The sequence below is a fragment of the Emys orbicularis genome, chromosome 4, assembly GCF_028017835.1.
Source record: "Emys orbicularis isolate rEmyOrb1 chromosome 4, rEmyOrb1.hap1, whole genome shotgun sequence".
Classification (NCBI taxonomy): Eukaryota; Metazoa; Chordata; order Testudines; family Emydidae; genus Emys; species Emys orbicularis.
The window spans coordinates 62,385,776-62,401,803 of NC_088686.1; the positions used below are offsets into that span (position 1 = coordinate 62,385,776).

Below are 16,028 nucleotides of genomic sequence, written 5' to 3' on the forward strand. Positions count from 1 at the left end.
CAAAGGACTTGTACCTGGCAATCAAGATGTTCAGAGTTATGCATCAACGAGGCAGTGTGGGTTCTTGGTGGTTATTTGGCACCAGTGCCTTAAGCAGAGGTGTCCTCCCTCTCCACGGTAAATAGACTTCCCTAGAATGCAGACAAGAGAATATTTTTAGGCGGAACCTCCTTGGACTGAGCTCAAGATATGTGTAGCCTTTGGGAGAACTCCCCCCTAGCCCTCCCACAAGCCACCAGTGCCTGCTCCTGCCCTCCCTTTGCGGCTACGAAGATGGGAGAATTGGTGCCAGATTAGCTAGTGCTTGATTCCGCCCTTGGTAGCAAGCTGCAGTCATTGCTGCTGATCCAGCTCACTTTCTGATATTTCAGCAAGGCCAACCATCCATACTCCAGCTGTGGAGTTGAAGTAAAATGAGCTCCAGCCTCGTATGCAGACTTTTTGCATTGGGGAACCTTTCTTACATTCCAGAGTTCTGCTTGGCTCCTAGTAAGGTGGGTCGGTGCCGTGGGTCCTTTCCCCGCTGGTTCTACAATCCAGCGTCTCAGCAATGTGAGAAATTCACCTTTGGGGGCTGCAAGGCCAACAAGAATAACTACGTACGGGAGGAAGAGTGTAAACTTGCCTGCAAGAATGTTCAAGGTGAGTCCATCTATAGAGGAAACCCCTGGGTCAGTGGGATCTCATGGTTCCATTGATTGGCATATACTTGGTATTTAGTTTGAAGTTTCTGACTAGTCAATGTTTCTCACCATGGTGTGAAAGAAGTTCATTCAGGGACTGGTGTTTACTACACTTCTGTGGCCACAGACTTGCTTTCAAAATCCTATTCCTGCTACCTATAAATGTAGCCACAGAACAAGCTGTCTTGCCCTGGAGGTGCCTGAAATTCAGCTTTCTCCTTACACCTGTTAGCAGTAGCACAGCTGAGCCTTTGTTAAGAGCCCATCAGCAAAGCCTGCGATGTGATGAATTCACGAGGCCTCTTCCAGGCCACTGTGCTTCATATTGAGCTTAAGGTGGGGGCAGAGGAATGGAGACAGGAAAGACAATTTGGAATAGCTTGACTGGCTTAGGAGGGGTGAGGTGGGAGGGATTTCAGAGCAGTCAGTACCTTTCCCACCTCCCCTCCCCACACAGGGTATAGACTTCCTGGAAAATGCAATATGGGATTCTGGTAAACAATCAAAATGTTTGTCCCGGGTAGCTGTTGTGCTAGGGTAGCCTTGGTTATTGGGGGAGGCATAGTGACAGTATAGAACAGACTCTGATTCACCAAAATAATGTAGCTTTTTTATGTCTTTTCTCAAGGTTCTTTTGGAATGCGGGCCAAGCCAGGTAGGCGTCTCATACCTCTCTGTCTAATGTGCAGCGTGCTCCAGTAAGTGTGAATGAGAAAGGGGCATATCGAGACTAATCTCTGTAGCTTTATAGCTAGCACTCTGCACTTCCAAGTCATGAAAGAGGCAGCATGTTCACTCCCTGGGGAAAAGGAGGCACGTTGCTTCATTCCACACTGACTTCCTTGGACCAAGTTCGGAGAGGCACTGATGGACTCTGAAGAGAGTACTGTCCAGGCTTCCCATGCCCCAGGAAGCTCACAGGGAGGCACAAGCCTTTCACGACGTATCTGGGTGCCAGGAGGTGGTGGCATTAACAGGCACCACCCCAAAAAACCCATAATCTGTCTTTCTATTACAGTGTGCAATGGGAACTGTGAGTCCTTCCACTTCAAATGCAGAGATGGCTGCTGCGTTGATAGTTTCCTGGAATGCGATGAAACTTCAGATTGTGCAGATGGATCAGATGAGGCGTATTGTGAGCTGTGTAAGTACTTAGAGTCTGGGTCCTAAACTTTCCAACTTTAGTGCCTGAAGATGGATACATCTCACTGTAGCATAGTACTCTGGTCTCCTAACCCAGTTGTATCTCTCACACGTAAGCATCTTCACAGCACTGCCCTGTCACTAGCATTTGAGAGGCCCAACACCGCTGATCACGTTGTTCTTGACTCTCCCTTACCTCCTGGATTCTTCCTCCTCTCTCTCCTCTGGAGTCTACCCTTCTGTCTGTGACCCTCAGGGTTCTGTCCTTTTCTCCCTCTATATCTTATCCCTGAGTGACCTTACCTGGTCTCGTGGTTTCATGTACCACCTCCAAATACTTTTTGCCACCTCGACTTCTCGCAGTCTCTTAAACATTACAAGAATGTCCTGCTAACAGCTTGCACCTGACATGGCAAAAAGCTGAACTACTTAACCACCTCCTCGCTTCTGTGTCATGACAGATAATTCCTGGGATCCTTTGTTTTCTGATCCTACAGCCTGCATATATTCTGTGATTCCCCTCTCTCTTGAGCATCAAACCAGTATTAATTTTAAAAGTCTGGAGTGACATGACTCCCCTCCCCCTCCCCCCCTTCCCTTGGGAGGCTATTCCACAGTCAAATACATCTTGCTGTCAGGGAGTATTTCCTGATAAGGAGCCTAAACTTTCCCTTCCTTAACTTCATCCCATTATTATTAGTCACACTTCCATACGTAATTCCTTTTCCACCTTGACTTTTTTTAACTACTTTCAAATATTTGTGGACCTTGATTTATAGCTTCTTTCCCTGCCTTATGTATGATACTAGCAGAAGGGAGAAGAAAGTAGTTAGGGAGTGTCCCACAAAGACCTCTCTCTCCACATACCTTGGGATGGGTGGAGGAGTTTCATACTTGAGCTGGGGACTGTACGTTTCTATCCTATGAGCTGTTTCTTTTTGCAGATGCAATAGAGTTCACTAAACTACGGAAAATCAATGTTACGACCACGCAAGGTATTGTGACAAAGTTCCTCCTCTATCTTGGTGGGTCCTGCGCTTATTGGCAGATTTTCTTGTCTCAGAGATTCACCATGTGGGTTGGGGAACAGCCCAGAGACCTTCCCCTCTAGAAGAACCCACAGTCCAGGTCAATTGAGAGGTTTGGGGGGAACCCGGGCCCGCCCTCTACTCCGGGTTCCAGCCCAGGGCCCTGTGGATTGCAGCTGTCTATAGTGCCTCCTGTAACAGCTGCATGACAGCTACAACTCCCTGGGCTACTTCCCCATGGCCTCCTCCAAACACCTTCCTTATTCTCACCACAGGACCTTCCTCCTGGTGTCTGATAACGCTTGTGCTCCTCAGTCCTCCAGCAGCACACCCTCTCACTCTCAGCTCCTTGCGCCTCTTGCTCCCAGCTCCTCACACCACAAACTGAAGTGAGCTCCTTTTAAAACCCAGGTGCCCTGATTAGCCTGGCTTAATTGAGTCTAGCAGCTTCTTAATTGGCTCCAGGTGTCCTAATTAGCCTGCCTGCCTTAACTGGTTCTAGCAGGTTCCTGATTACTCTAGTGCAGCCCCTTCTCTGGTCACTCAGGGAACAGAAAACTACTCATCCAGTGACCAGTATATTTGCCCTCTACCAGACTCCTGTACCCCACTGGTCTGGGTCTGTCACAGTATGTATGTTACAAATCCTGAAAGGCTAGTTTAGCCTTCTTCCATGTAGTGCATAGTGGGAAATTGCCTATCCCAGAAAAGGACTCTTGCCTAGCATAAGCCAGTCAGTGCCTGACTGATCCCATTGACACTGGGTCTAAAAGCATTTCCCTAATCTATTTCAACACTGTTTGATTGCCTGAATAGTATAGAGGAGGGATAACCAGAGTAAAACCACTTCAACACGGTAAGTAGTGCCGTGCTCCTCCAGAGAGCTCCTCCCACCCCCATCCTCCCCCAGGCAGTAAATTGCATGGCACTCACTGCATCCATCTGTCTAAACATGGGAGGATGAATTGCTCAGTCAACTTTGCAAGGATTTGAGTGTGTGGTTCTAATGCCAGACCTGATGCCTAGACCACACTCCGATGCCTTCTGGGGAGACTTATGGATAAGTGGCAGTTCTGCTTGGCAGTGTCCTGTTTGTTAAGTGAACTTTGAACCCTTGGCAGCCAGGCACTGGTGTAATGTTAGATGGATGAGAACCTCAGGATTAACTTTGGACTCTACCCCACCCTCTCTCTGTTCAAATATCCGTTCTAACCGACCAACGGCAGCCGTTGGGTTCGTTAGCTCTTGCTCATTGCAGTGATTGGTGGAGTGCGCTCCCTGCTCTGTGGAGAGGGGAGACTTTCCCTTCTTTTAAGCCGCCATGCTTAAAGCTTGTCTACACAGGGAAGTGACCTCAGAATAAGGTAGGGTGTGAATTTAACATGCTAGAGCTATTCGGTGGAGTAGCTATTGCAGTCAATTCCTCTTGTAGACAAGCCCTTACTGGGGGGCACTGATCTCTCTCTCCTGATGGGAACAGCATTATCCTTTTCCAGCCTCTGCTAAAATTCCCTAATTGGCTACATCCTCCCCCCTCCATGCACTTTCGGGGCTGTGAGGGTGATTGTTGCCAGTGCGTCGCAATTGGTTGGCAGTTATGTCAATCGGATGGTGATAATCTTTGCTAACTCTAGGAAATAGGTGCCACAAAGTGGCTTGGAGACTGAAGAGTGGCACACGGGGCACTAGAGGAGTTACAAAGCGCGGATGCTGTGTAAATGTGCTGGTTGAGCCCGAACACCTCTCTTGCTTTGCCAGGTCACTGTGTGGATTTACCAGACACTGGGATGTGCCAAAAGAGCATCCCCCGCTGGTACTACAACCCATTCACCGAGAAATGTGACCGCTTCACCTATGGGGGCTGTGAAGGCAACCGAAATAACTTTGAGGAAGAAGAAGAGTGTTTGAAATCATGTGCAGGCATCACAAGTAAGCAGCAGGGCTGTGGGGTGAGGGGGCCAGCATCTCTACCACAGTGAAACCCTCCAAGCTAAATTCCCTGGCTCCAAATAGGCCGGAGCTCTGCAGAGCATGAGATGGAGCATTGCTCTCTAACCCTGACCTCTCTCCACAAAGCTCCTCATTCTGTCTGATTGCTCATGTGGAGCACCCAGAAAATAACACTCTGCAGTACAATTTCCCCCAGGCCACCCTACTTTTCTTGGGAGTTTCTGGAGCTCCGTTACTGCTGTGAACTGGAAGAGCATTTTGGATATCGATGTGCAAGGCATTGGCTCTTGGCTGTCCAGCCAGAGAGAATTCCAATAGTTCTTGACACTGGAGTGAAATGGCCCAGTTTAGGGGCCACGGGTATCTGTTTGCCCTTTTCAGGGTCATCACATTAGTACAATGATGGAGGAGGCAAAACTGGATATTTGGTGGGGGGGAGACACATGCCCCCAAACCTGTAGGTCCTCTCTGTCAGGACTGTTGACTCAAATGTGCTAAAACATGCATCTAGAAACTAGTTTCACATCATCTAGTGCAGATTGTGTCTTGTCTGAGTGGGAGGGGAGGGGGTCCCAAAGAAGGGATTTCACTGAGCTGCGTCAGTAAGGAAGCAGAGAGACTCCTGCTCAGACTCTTTCTCTGAAGTGTTGGGTGGATCAATACCATCCTTCCCTGGCCTGCCCCAAGAGCACATTTCCCCCCCATTGGGGCTGTCAGAAGGGAGACTCTCCCCTCCCCAGATTCCTGTATCTGTAGAGAAAGAGAGAAACCAGAATTAAAGAAATGGACAATAATGCCCTGGCTGGGTTGAGGGGATGCTGGAAGGGAATACTCTGGTGGTTAATTCCAGGTATGCAGTTTGACTCCAGCATGAAACTGTCCTGGGAGTCTGGCGCCTCACTCCATTGTTCCCAGCTCATGAGACTGTGTTTTTGTTTGTTCCCTGTGCAGAGGCAGATGTGATTGGCCAGAGATGGGGAGCATATGGGACCCAGCAAGCTGGCTTGAGTAAGTAAGAATTCTACTCAAGTGACATGTTTGTCATGACCTCTCCTTCCCTGTCTCGTGGAATGTATTGCACTTCATTGCCGGGGGGGGGGGGGGGGGGAGGAACATCACATCTAACTACAGGAAGTAATGTGGTCTTCATGGGACAAGGGAAATGGATCTGTGGGATTCCTTCTCATCTCTCACTCCTGTGTGACTCAGTTAACCTCTGTAGTTACTCCTAATTCACCCTAGTATAAGTGAGAAGAGAATTGAGCCCTATAATCTGTAGGCATCAAAGAACAGCGGGGAAGACACTCTCCCCTCATAGCCAGGCTGGCATGTCCCCCACTGACCTGGATAGCTGAGGATAGGCTAGACACAGGTGGGTATTTGAATAATGTTGGTTCACATGGGAGCAGGGTTGTATGTGTTTAACAACACTAACGCTCCAAGCTACAATTGCAATGGGCTGAAGTTAATGATCTTAAACATACAACACTCACATTTTAACGTGAGTTGCCATTCATCCCAAACCTGTGTTGAGAGAGAGTTTCTCCCAAAGCAAACTGCTCCTAAGGTGATTCTTCTCCATTCCCAGTGTCCCAGAGACTGAACCTTCCTCTCAGATTTGCCACGGTCCTCAAATGTGCCAAACTTAAATGACTTCAGTGCTGGTGACAGGCGCCCGATTAACATCACTGGAGACTGATGCACAGAACAGCTATAGTGTGGGCAGTAGTACTATGAGTTTCCTGACACTCCCCTGCTAATCTACCTTATCTGGAGGAATTACCCCTAAGTAGTTCCTTCTCTAGGCTCAGCCATCTCTTGGCCACCCTGCAGAGACTCCACTTGGTGTTGGGGATAAGGTTGTGTGTTTAATACAGATGTCCAACCTCCAAGTAGCTGAACAGCCTTCAGATGGTAATAACTTTGAGAACTGACTCGAGTGGAACTTGAACCATGACCTGGAAGTGAAAGGTTCTGTATATCCTTACCAGCTCCTTGAGCCATCCAGTCATGCTCTTTCTTCATCTCCACCAACTGCTGAGCTAAACATCCCGCTGTCCAGTCACTAGTCCTTGTTGAACGCTCATACAAAGTCCTTTGCCAGCACCAGGTGGTGACCCAGCTCTGTACCTCTTGATTTTTCCTGCCTGTTAATGCCGCAGCAGAAGTAGCAGAGCAGCCCTTGTAACTGTGTGTGTCCCCCTTACAGGTGCTTTCGAGGTGGCTATTGCAGTGCTCCTTTGTATCTGCATAATGGTAGTCCTGGTCATCATTGGCTACTTCTTCCTGAAGAATAGAAAGAAGAACAGCCGGCGACGCCAACCTACCACTGCTACCAACTCAACCCTCTCCACCACAGAGGATACTGAGCACCTGGTTTACAACAGTACAACCAAACCCATTTGACCCCAAGCACTTCCCTCAGATTGGGCACAGTTCCATGTACTGTTTGTATTAGAAACAAAGGCCTATGCCTGAAGGACTCTTTGCCTCCTTTTCTGTTAGAAGATATTTGTAGCATGGCAGTAGACACTAGCCATGTCCCAAGTGCTTGTGGTTGCTCTTGAAGCTGAAGGTATGGGGAAGGATTTTAGTTAATCTCTTGACTTTTTCCCCTTCTTCATCTCGAGCAATCCAGTCACAGCTCTGAATGGTTTTGTGCCTTCCACTCTAAGCAAGAGCGGCAGAAGGATTTGCTGTACCTACTGAAGGGGCTGTGGTTTGACTTTTATGTGGCATTAATTTTTCTGCAGGCCCACCAGAGCCAGCTTTTTTTTTTCCCCCCCTGTGACATGTAAATCTGCCCACTCTGGGTCTATCCAACCACCTCCTCATATCCATCCCATCCCCAAACCACCTTCCCTAGGTGGTCCTGTCCCAATGCCAAACTTGGGGGTCTCAGTGAGAATTTGTCTGGGCTTGCATGCTTCACGTGACTGGCTCAGTCAGTGCTGTGAACTATGTGCCAGTCTTTCAAATGATCTCTCTTCCTATGACAGGAAAGACAGGATTGTCTACATTTTGATTGCTGTTTGAGTTTTGAACAGATATTACAGAAATGTGCAACTAATATCTCCCCAGACGATCTGCAGTACGAATTTTACATGCGCCCTCCTTTGTCTTCCCCTTCTCAAGGCTTGCCATGTGTCTGTTTTTCAGGATGACAGTCTAGTCTCTGAACACTTTTTGCAAATGTGCATATTCTTACTCAAAGTGAATGGAAGGCTGTGTCCCTAGTTTTCTAGCTAGTCTTAGGGGGAGATGGAAAGAGTTGCCTTTCCACCCTGGCAGGTTCAGTCAGTACCCTTGCTTCACCGGTGCTGAACTAGTGCCACCTGTTGGTTGCTCATGGTAAGTTCCGCCACAGGGAAGGGGTCAATCAGCACAGCATGGGAACAAGGTAGTATCCTGGCAAAAGGACCCTGATTGGCTTTTTGGAGGAAGAGGACACATATGGAGAAATGAGCAGCTTCCCACCCATGCTCCAAAGATGGATAGAGGTGAAGTTGAGGGAGGGAGGGCGAGCAAGCATGCTGGTCCATTGTCTCATGTCCCAAACCACAGGGTGTACTAGCCCCAGCTCTGGTGAAACTGGTCATGGGCCTCTGGATTTGCCCAGGTGATGGCCTGGCTCTGCTGTTGGGGACAGCTGTCTGGAGCAGGCCAATGTGGTCAGCTTGTAACCTTTTTTTTTTTTTTTTTTTTTTTGTAAATTTTCCTTTATTTAATATTTTGAGGCTGACAATAACACGCAGTGCCAGAGTGCCCCTCTGCTGATCAACATACCTGAGAGAACCCCAATTCGGGCTGTGCAGAGGAAAGCGAACCTCCCTGGTTTTCTTATTCATGCCACTTTTTTCTCCCATCCCTATTCTGACTGGAACAAGATGAGCCCAGCTGCTATCATTGAAGTCTAGCACCAGCTACATGAGGCTCTGAGAACTTACCCAGACACTAGTCCCTGTACTCACTCACGTTCTTGTTGAGTAGCTGAGTACGAAGTCCCAACCCCAGGCAGAGACTAAGCCCTTTACTCTGCACTCCTGCTTCTCTCAGTGACCGTGATGGGGCCTGTCATCCCAGCCATGCACCTAATAGTCCAGGCTACTGTTGCTTTTAGAACAGAACCCAACTTTCTCTAGTTGGGTGAGGAGTTGTCATCTGTGAAATGCTTCTGAAGCATTGCTGATTAATACTGGGATTGGAGCCTGTACTCCCCATGTCTGCTGCTTTGGAAATATCCACTATGAAGTGATAACCTGGATCATTTTCTTTTATGAATTTTAAAAATTTTAAATGTACAGGATTTTTATTTTTATTTTTTTTAATGTTTGGACACAAGCGTGTGGGACCCATCCCCAGAGGGTTGTGGCTGTGGTGGGCTGGCACTGGTGGATGTCCTGGGGAAGGTTATGAAGTGATTTATAATCTCTTCTCGAATGGAGTGACGCTCGGACCCCTCGGGTGTGAGTCCAGCAGGGCTGTCTCTCTTGGGAGGATGATGAGAGGGAGGAGATGACTGCCCCCAAGCTGCTGGTGCTCTGATTGCAGGCTTGATACCCACAATTGCCCCCTGAAGGGATGGCAAAGGGCATGCAGATGCCTGCCTGAGCACCTGCCCATTGCCAGGCTCTCTTATGTTTTTCTGGTCTGCCTTGCATCATCTCTTCCACACCCAGCCTCCTGTGCTTTTCTACAATCCCCCATGCCTGTGTAACTCTTGATTTTGCTCCCTCTGTAAATGCAGATTTTAATAAAATGTTGTTCGTCTTTATCTGGCTTGAGAGAAGTGTCTGAGGAATGTTGTCCTCCATGTCAGTGAGGAGTCTTCCCCCAGCACCAGCATCTCCGCTCAGGTTGTAGTGGCTTGGGGGATGGGGCTGAAGTGGCTCTGTGGTATCTGCCTCAGGGGAGAGGAATGAGCCCACACTGTTGGGGTGGGGGGAGTTGTTAAGCACAAAATACTATAGTGATGAATGCAGCAGAAATGCTTGATTACATAGATAATGACTAGATGTGAGGCATTCTGGGAATGAGATTGCTTCCCATTAACACACACAAGGAGCAAGGGAAGGGTGTAGCCTGAAACTGGGCTTCCAGCTAGTCAGACTGGTTTTGGGTCTTTGAAACCAAACACAAACATGTTCTTCTTTTCCCACGTGTAGTTCTTTCTATACCTTGGGGCTGTTGATCAGTCAGCCACTGTAATGGAAATTTTGCTTATATCCCTGACAGATGTGTGTGAAAACCAGGATAACCCTCCCCCACCTCCTCACACACTGATCTCCTTAGGCTCTAAAGAAGGGGTAGGCAACCTATGGCACGCGTGCCAAAGGCGGCACACGAGCTGATTTTCAGTGGCACTCACACTGCCCCGGGTCCTGGCCACTGGTCCAGGGGGATCTGCATTTTAATTTAATTTTAAATGAAGCTTCTTAAACATTTTAAAAACTTTATTTACTTTACATACAACAATAGTTTAGTTATATATTATAGACTTATAGAAAGAGACCTTCTAAAAACGTTAAAATGTATTACTGGCACGTGAAACCTTAAATTAGAGTGAATAAATGAAGACTCGGCACACCACTTCTGAAAGGTTGCCGACCCCTGCTCTAAAGGTTCAGTAACTCTGCAGCCAGGAAATGTGTTTTGCATGGTGCAGTTCAGTAGACTGCACTAATTACCAAATGTTTCCTGCTAGTCTGCTCCAATTCTAAGAGCTCTGTGTAAGCCGAAATTTCTCTCTCACCAACAGATATTTATTACCTCACCCACCTTCTCTTTCCAATTCTTCTTTGTTCAGTTTCAACCTATTCTTCCTACTGTTTTTCCTCCCACCCCCACCCCAGATAGGGTAACCAGACAGCAAATGTGAAAAATCGGGACAGGTGGTGGGGGGTAATAGGAGCCTATATTAAAAAAAAGACCCAAAAATCGGGACTGTCCCTATAAAATCGGGACATCTGGTCACCCTAACCCCAGACCACCCTAAACAACTCCTCTTTTCAGTGGGGCCTATACTTTGCCAATACATTGTGCCTGTACCTACCTCACTCACACCCGCAGCCTGGGGAACAGTAATAGTCACCGGTCAAAGCGCTGGCTTTCTCAGTAGGGCTTGCTCATCACATGTCAATGGCTGGGCTCTGCCTCCCAGGACAGCTGTGCTCCCGTCTTCTTCCTTCCTTTGTCATTTGGGAAGCAGAGCTGTGCCAGGAGGAAGCTGGAAGCCAGCCCAGCAAAGCACACTCTTACACTCCTTCAATTCCTTTCCTCTAGGAGAAACTGATCCTTTTTATTTCTCTCCCTCCCTCTCTTGAGATTCATGTTTTAATAAGAGACGCAGTAGCATAAAAAATAAATAAATAAAATAAAATAAAAAAGGCCTGGCAAACCAAAGCCATCCACCTATGCTGGGGAGTCCTTGTGATTACCAGCAATCCTGGGGAGCCTAGGATAGTGGGGGCAGAAATTTGTCATGAGTGAATGCTGACCTAGGCGACAGGGGCAGTCAGGCTGAGGCCTTGGCTACACTGGCAATTCACAGCGCTGCACTTGCTGCGCTCAGGGGTGTGAAAAAACACCCCCCCTGAGCGCAGCGAGTGCAGCGCTGTAAAGCGCCAGTGTAATCAGCGCCTCCAGCGCTGCACGCTCCCTCGCAGCGCTGCAAGCTATTCCCCTCGGAGAGGTGGAGTACTTGCAGCGCTGCGAGACAGCTCTGCCAGCGCTGGCGGCGCGACTACACTCGCGCTTCACAGCGCTGCTACGGCAACGCTGCCGCGGCAGCGCTGTGAATCTGCGAGTGTAGCCAAGGCCTCAGTGCTGGGATTACACCCTCCCACAATGTGTAAAGTGGGGATAACAAAAGGTACCTGCCACATTGTGGTTCCTAGTTAATGTTTGTAAAGCACTGCAGGAGTGCTGTAATTCAGCATGGCGCCCAGAGTCCCTTGCAGCATGCAGACCCCTGGCTCATTTGAACAACTTTCCCTTGCGAGGCTTAATTTGCCCACTATGCACAGACACCACCACCAGTAGGCAATAAGAGGAAGGGTGAACTGGTGGTAAGGCACTAGCCGGGGGTTTGGGTTCAAGTCTCTGCTTTACCACAGAGTGTCTGTGGGACTCTGGCAAGTCAATGAGGAAACATACATTAAAAATGGTGTGGTGTAAAGCTAAACTTTTTTCTTGCACCCTCATGTTAAATATATAAAATGGGCCAACTTCTGTTGGTGAGAGAGACAAACTTTCAAGCCACATGGAGCTCTTCAGCGGGAAGAAGAAGAGCTCTGTATGGCTGGAAACTTGTCTCTCTCAATAACAGAAGTTGGTCCAATAAAATATATTCCGTCACCCACCTTGTCTCTCTCATATCCTGGGACTGACACAGCTACATCTACACTGCCTGTATAAAATGGGTCAGTCTGGGAGGAACCCCCCAAATAGTCTCGCTAACCCTTCTCGAAAGGCTCAGGCCAGACCTGGGCATGGGGGTGAGAAATTGTGCACGCAGGTGGTAAGGAGTTGGTTTTGTGGGAATGGGGGTAGGTGGCAGCAGCCAAAAGTGTTTTGCAGGTCTATCCCCCAGTGCTAACGCTGCCTCTGGCTTTGCCATGTCCTGCTCTTGAGCGCATAATGTCCCTTTGTGGTAAATCTAGGCAACCTTTGCTTTATGAAGAGCTCTCAGCAGAAGCTGCTTTGCTCACAAACAATGCATGCTCGTGCAGTACATTAGAGTTGCTAGTCCAGGGGTCTCAAACACGCGGGCCGCCCGCGAGCCCCTCGCAGCCCCCCTCCCGCAGTGTTTACCAGAACGGCGGCCGGACGTGCACCGGACGAGCCCTGCGCAGCTCTGGGAAGAGGCTGGAACATGGGGAAGGGAGGGTGGAGGGGCTGTGTGTTTCTGTTGCTTTAGGTAGCGCCCCCAGCAGCTCCCATTGGCCGGGAACAGGGATCCGCGGGAGCCTGCCCTGCCCCCGGTACCCCTCCTGCACCCCGACCCCCTGCCTCACCCCTCACCCTTCCTGCGTCCCAACCCACTGCCCTGAGCCCCATGCTGCACCCCGACCCCCTGCCGTACCCTGCACCCCTCCTGCACCCTGACCCCTGCCCTGAGCACCCTGCACCCTGACCCCCTGCCCTGAGCCCCCTGCCGTACCCTGACCCCTTGCTGTACCCCTCACCCCTCCTGCACCCCACACCCCAACTCCCTGCCCTGAGCCCCCACCACACCCCACACCCCTCCTGCACCCCCTGGGGGCAGGGAGGGGGCAGAGTTGGGGTGGGGATTTTGGGGAAGGGGTTGGAATGGGGGCAGGGAAGGGGTGGGAAGAGGCGGGGCAGGGGCGGGGCCTCATGGAAGGGGTGGAGTGGGGTCAGGGCCGAGGGCAGCGCGGGGGAGGGGAGGTGTCAGTAATGTGGCCCTCGGGCCAATGTACTAGTCCTCATGTGGCCCTCATGGTCATTTGAGTTTGAGACCCCTGTGCTAGTCAGACTAGCAAGCAGCTAATCCACTGTGAGAACCTGCATTGTAGGCAAGCAAAGCAGCTTCTCCTGGGGGCACTTCATAAAGCAAAGGTTGCCTAGATTTAGCAGTCTTCTTTCAATTAAAACAAATCCGCATGTCTGGGGGCACCTGAGGTGGCCTTCATGGAGGTTGCAGGTTAAGGCAGACTGCTCGTGTTGCACTCATAAAAGTGCTTTCTCCTGGACAGCAGACATCCTTTCCATTTCCTCCCAGCAGCTAGGAGGTGAGAGTGGGGGCATGTTGTGGAAGGGGGAAGGGCCACAAAATAATTGTGGCACACTGAATTTTATAGAGCATGCAAGATACGTGAACTAGCAGACCTCAGCACCTGCAGTTCCCGTTATTTCAGCTGGAGCTGTGGTTGCTCAGCATGTGAAAACCAGCCCCCATGAGAATTCAGAAAGGGGCAGGCACTGTTACTGGTCCACGCACAGGTTTCCAGGCATGGTACCTGTAGGATATAATACATGTCAGAAAATTGCAGTTCCCAGTTTGGTCAGGTGGTGTCACCGGTGGCTCTCACGTAGTTACTGTCTGTAAAGACAGGCTTAGTAGCTTCTAATACTTGGTGGGAGTTGCTGAGCCTTGGTCTAAATTTTAAGCATAGATTAATATAGCTCAGTGGTTCTCAAACTTCATTGCATCATGACCCCCTTCTGACAACAAAAATTACTACATGACACCAGGAGGGGGCACCGAAGACAGAGCCTGCCTGACCCCAGACTTCTGCCCTGGGCAGGGGGCATGTAACCTCAGCCCTGAGCGGTGGGGCCTGGGCTTGGGCTTCAGACTTGGTAGGGCCCAGGGCCAACACCAGCCTTGGTGACCCCATTAAAATGGGGTCCCAACCCACTTTGGGGTCCCAACCCACAGTTTGAGAATCCCCTGATCTAGCTACATCACTCAGGGGTGTGGAAAATTCACATCCCTGAGCACTCTAGCATAGGCAGCAAGTTATATAGGCCTGTGGTGCCCATGCTCCACCAATATTCAGGAAGGTGGGCCCGGCTCCACCAATGTTTGGGCTTATATTTTCAGAGCCGTCCCGTCCAGGTGGTGCCCATCTCTGTTTGGACCCATTCTGGGCACCACCAAAAATTATACAAACTTGGCACCCATGCACCCTAGTTAAGCCAACCTAACCCCCGGTGTCCCACTCATTACTGCCGCTTGGGGAGGTGGATTATCTACATCCATGGAAAACCCCTTCCGTCAACATAGGAAGCGTCTGTCAGTGACTGGAATTGGGTGGTCATCCCTAGTGGGCAGAGCTGGTGTCAGAGGCCAGTGTCAGAACCAAGAGTCAGAACTGGGTTACCAGGAGTGAGGTGGGGCAGGGGTTGGGAACAGCAGGGGCAGGAGTTATCGCAGCCATGGGCATTGGGCAAATGCTTTGAGAAGCAGCCCACTTGAACCGCCTGCTGCTGCTGGGCTTGAGAGCCGGTCTGTTGACTCTTCCCATCTCTCAGGCAGCCTATTGCAGGCTCGCTGCACTTATTAGGTTGCCTGGAGACTGGCTCCACTGCAGGCCCTGATTCTCTCACCAGCAGAAGTTAGTCCAATAAAAGATATTACCTCACCCACCTTGTCTCTCTCATGTTACTTTTTAGACTGAGTTGCTCCTATTCACACTGAGCTGTGTTAATACTGCTGTGGAAACAGAACAGTGTCTTAAGGAATCCTCTCTGCTGAGTTGCAGCCTGTGATGCTTAATATGGTTCTGGAGGGGGTGGTAGAGCCTGTCCTGGGCCTCCTGTCCTCGCAGGCTAATGAAGGCTAATGCATTGTGAGTTGAGATTGTCACTGTTGTCCTAGGCAGGGTCAGGGCACCAGTTGGTCTTAAAGAAACCATTGTGTATTTTATGTAACAGGGTTTTATAAATATGATCTCACCACCCTGCTGGGGTGAGGAAAAATTGTTTGTTCAGTCAACCCTGGACTTCCCTACTCTGCTCCATTAATGGACTTCAAACCATCGTGCCTTCATGGAATGAGAGGAATTGAAACTCCTTGCTTATACTGCTCCACCAAAGCAGTCTAACCCTGTCCTGCAGGGCCACCCTGCTGGGAGCAAGAGAGAAGTCCCACTCCCACTTGGGGAGGGTGAGTTAAGTCACAATTTGCTTGAGGAGAAACACATGTTCTCTGTGCAAGACCCTGTGCCTAAGCCAGGAAGCATTAGCTCACACTTAAATGATATCAGGTCTGTCTGGGTTCCCTATGGCACAATGACTATGTTATGTAAATAAATAAACTAGCAAACCATCACATGACAATGGGATGGCTCCACCTTGACAAGGTGGGATATGAGAGAGACAAGGCAGGTGAGGTAATGTCTTTTATTGGACCAAGGTCTGTTGGTGACAGAGACAAGCTTTTGAAAAATAAGATATTACCTCACCTAGCTTGTCTCTCTAGTATCTTGGGAACAACATGGCCACAACGACACTGCAATAGGTGGACTATTATCTCTGTGGGCAAAGAACTAGGCTGATGTGGTACTTTAAGGTAATGATAACTCTAGCTTTTCAGCCATCTCATTGTTTAAATGAAAAGTCATTTCAAGTTGGATGCCAGTTTAGTGAGACTGCAAGCTGACCAGTACAAGGGGGGGGGGGGATTGGTTTTTGCCCTTTTGGGCTCTTTGTAGAAGGCCTAAAAGTTGTGTTTGTTTAAACTCTGCTTGTGTTTTTA

At 49.4% G+C, this 16,028-nt stretch overlaps 1 protein-coding gene across 1 annotated transcript in view; it reads left to right on the plus strand.

The window, feature by feature from the left end:
* Positions 1 to 7,210, plus strand: part of SPINT1 (serine peptidase inhibitor, Kunitz type 1) — a 28,767-nt gene extending 21,557 nt beyond the window's left edge. The window contains exons 4-10 of the mRNA XM_065404043.1: positions 472 to 642; positions 1,312 to 1,338; positions 1,702 to 1,827; positions 2,771 to 2,821; positions 4,613 to 4,783; positions 5,756 to 5,812; positions 7,014 to 7,210. Of these exons, the coding sequence (XP_065260115.1) occupies positions 472 to 642; positions 1,312 to 1,338; positions 1,702 to 1,827; positions 2,771 to 2,821; positions 4,613 to 4,783; positions 5,756 to 5,812; positions 7,014 to 7,210 (800 nt within the window). The remainder of the gene's footprint in view (positions 1 to 471; positions 643 to 1,311; positions 1,339 to 1,701; positions 1,828 to 2,770; positions 2,822 to 4,612; positions 4,784 to 5,755; positions 5,813 to 7,013) is intronic.
* Positions 7,211 to 16,028: the final 8,818 nt, after the last annotated feature.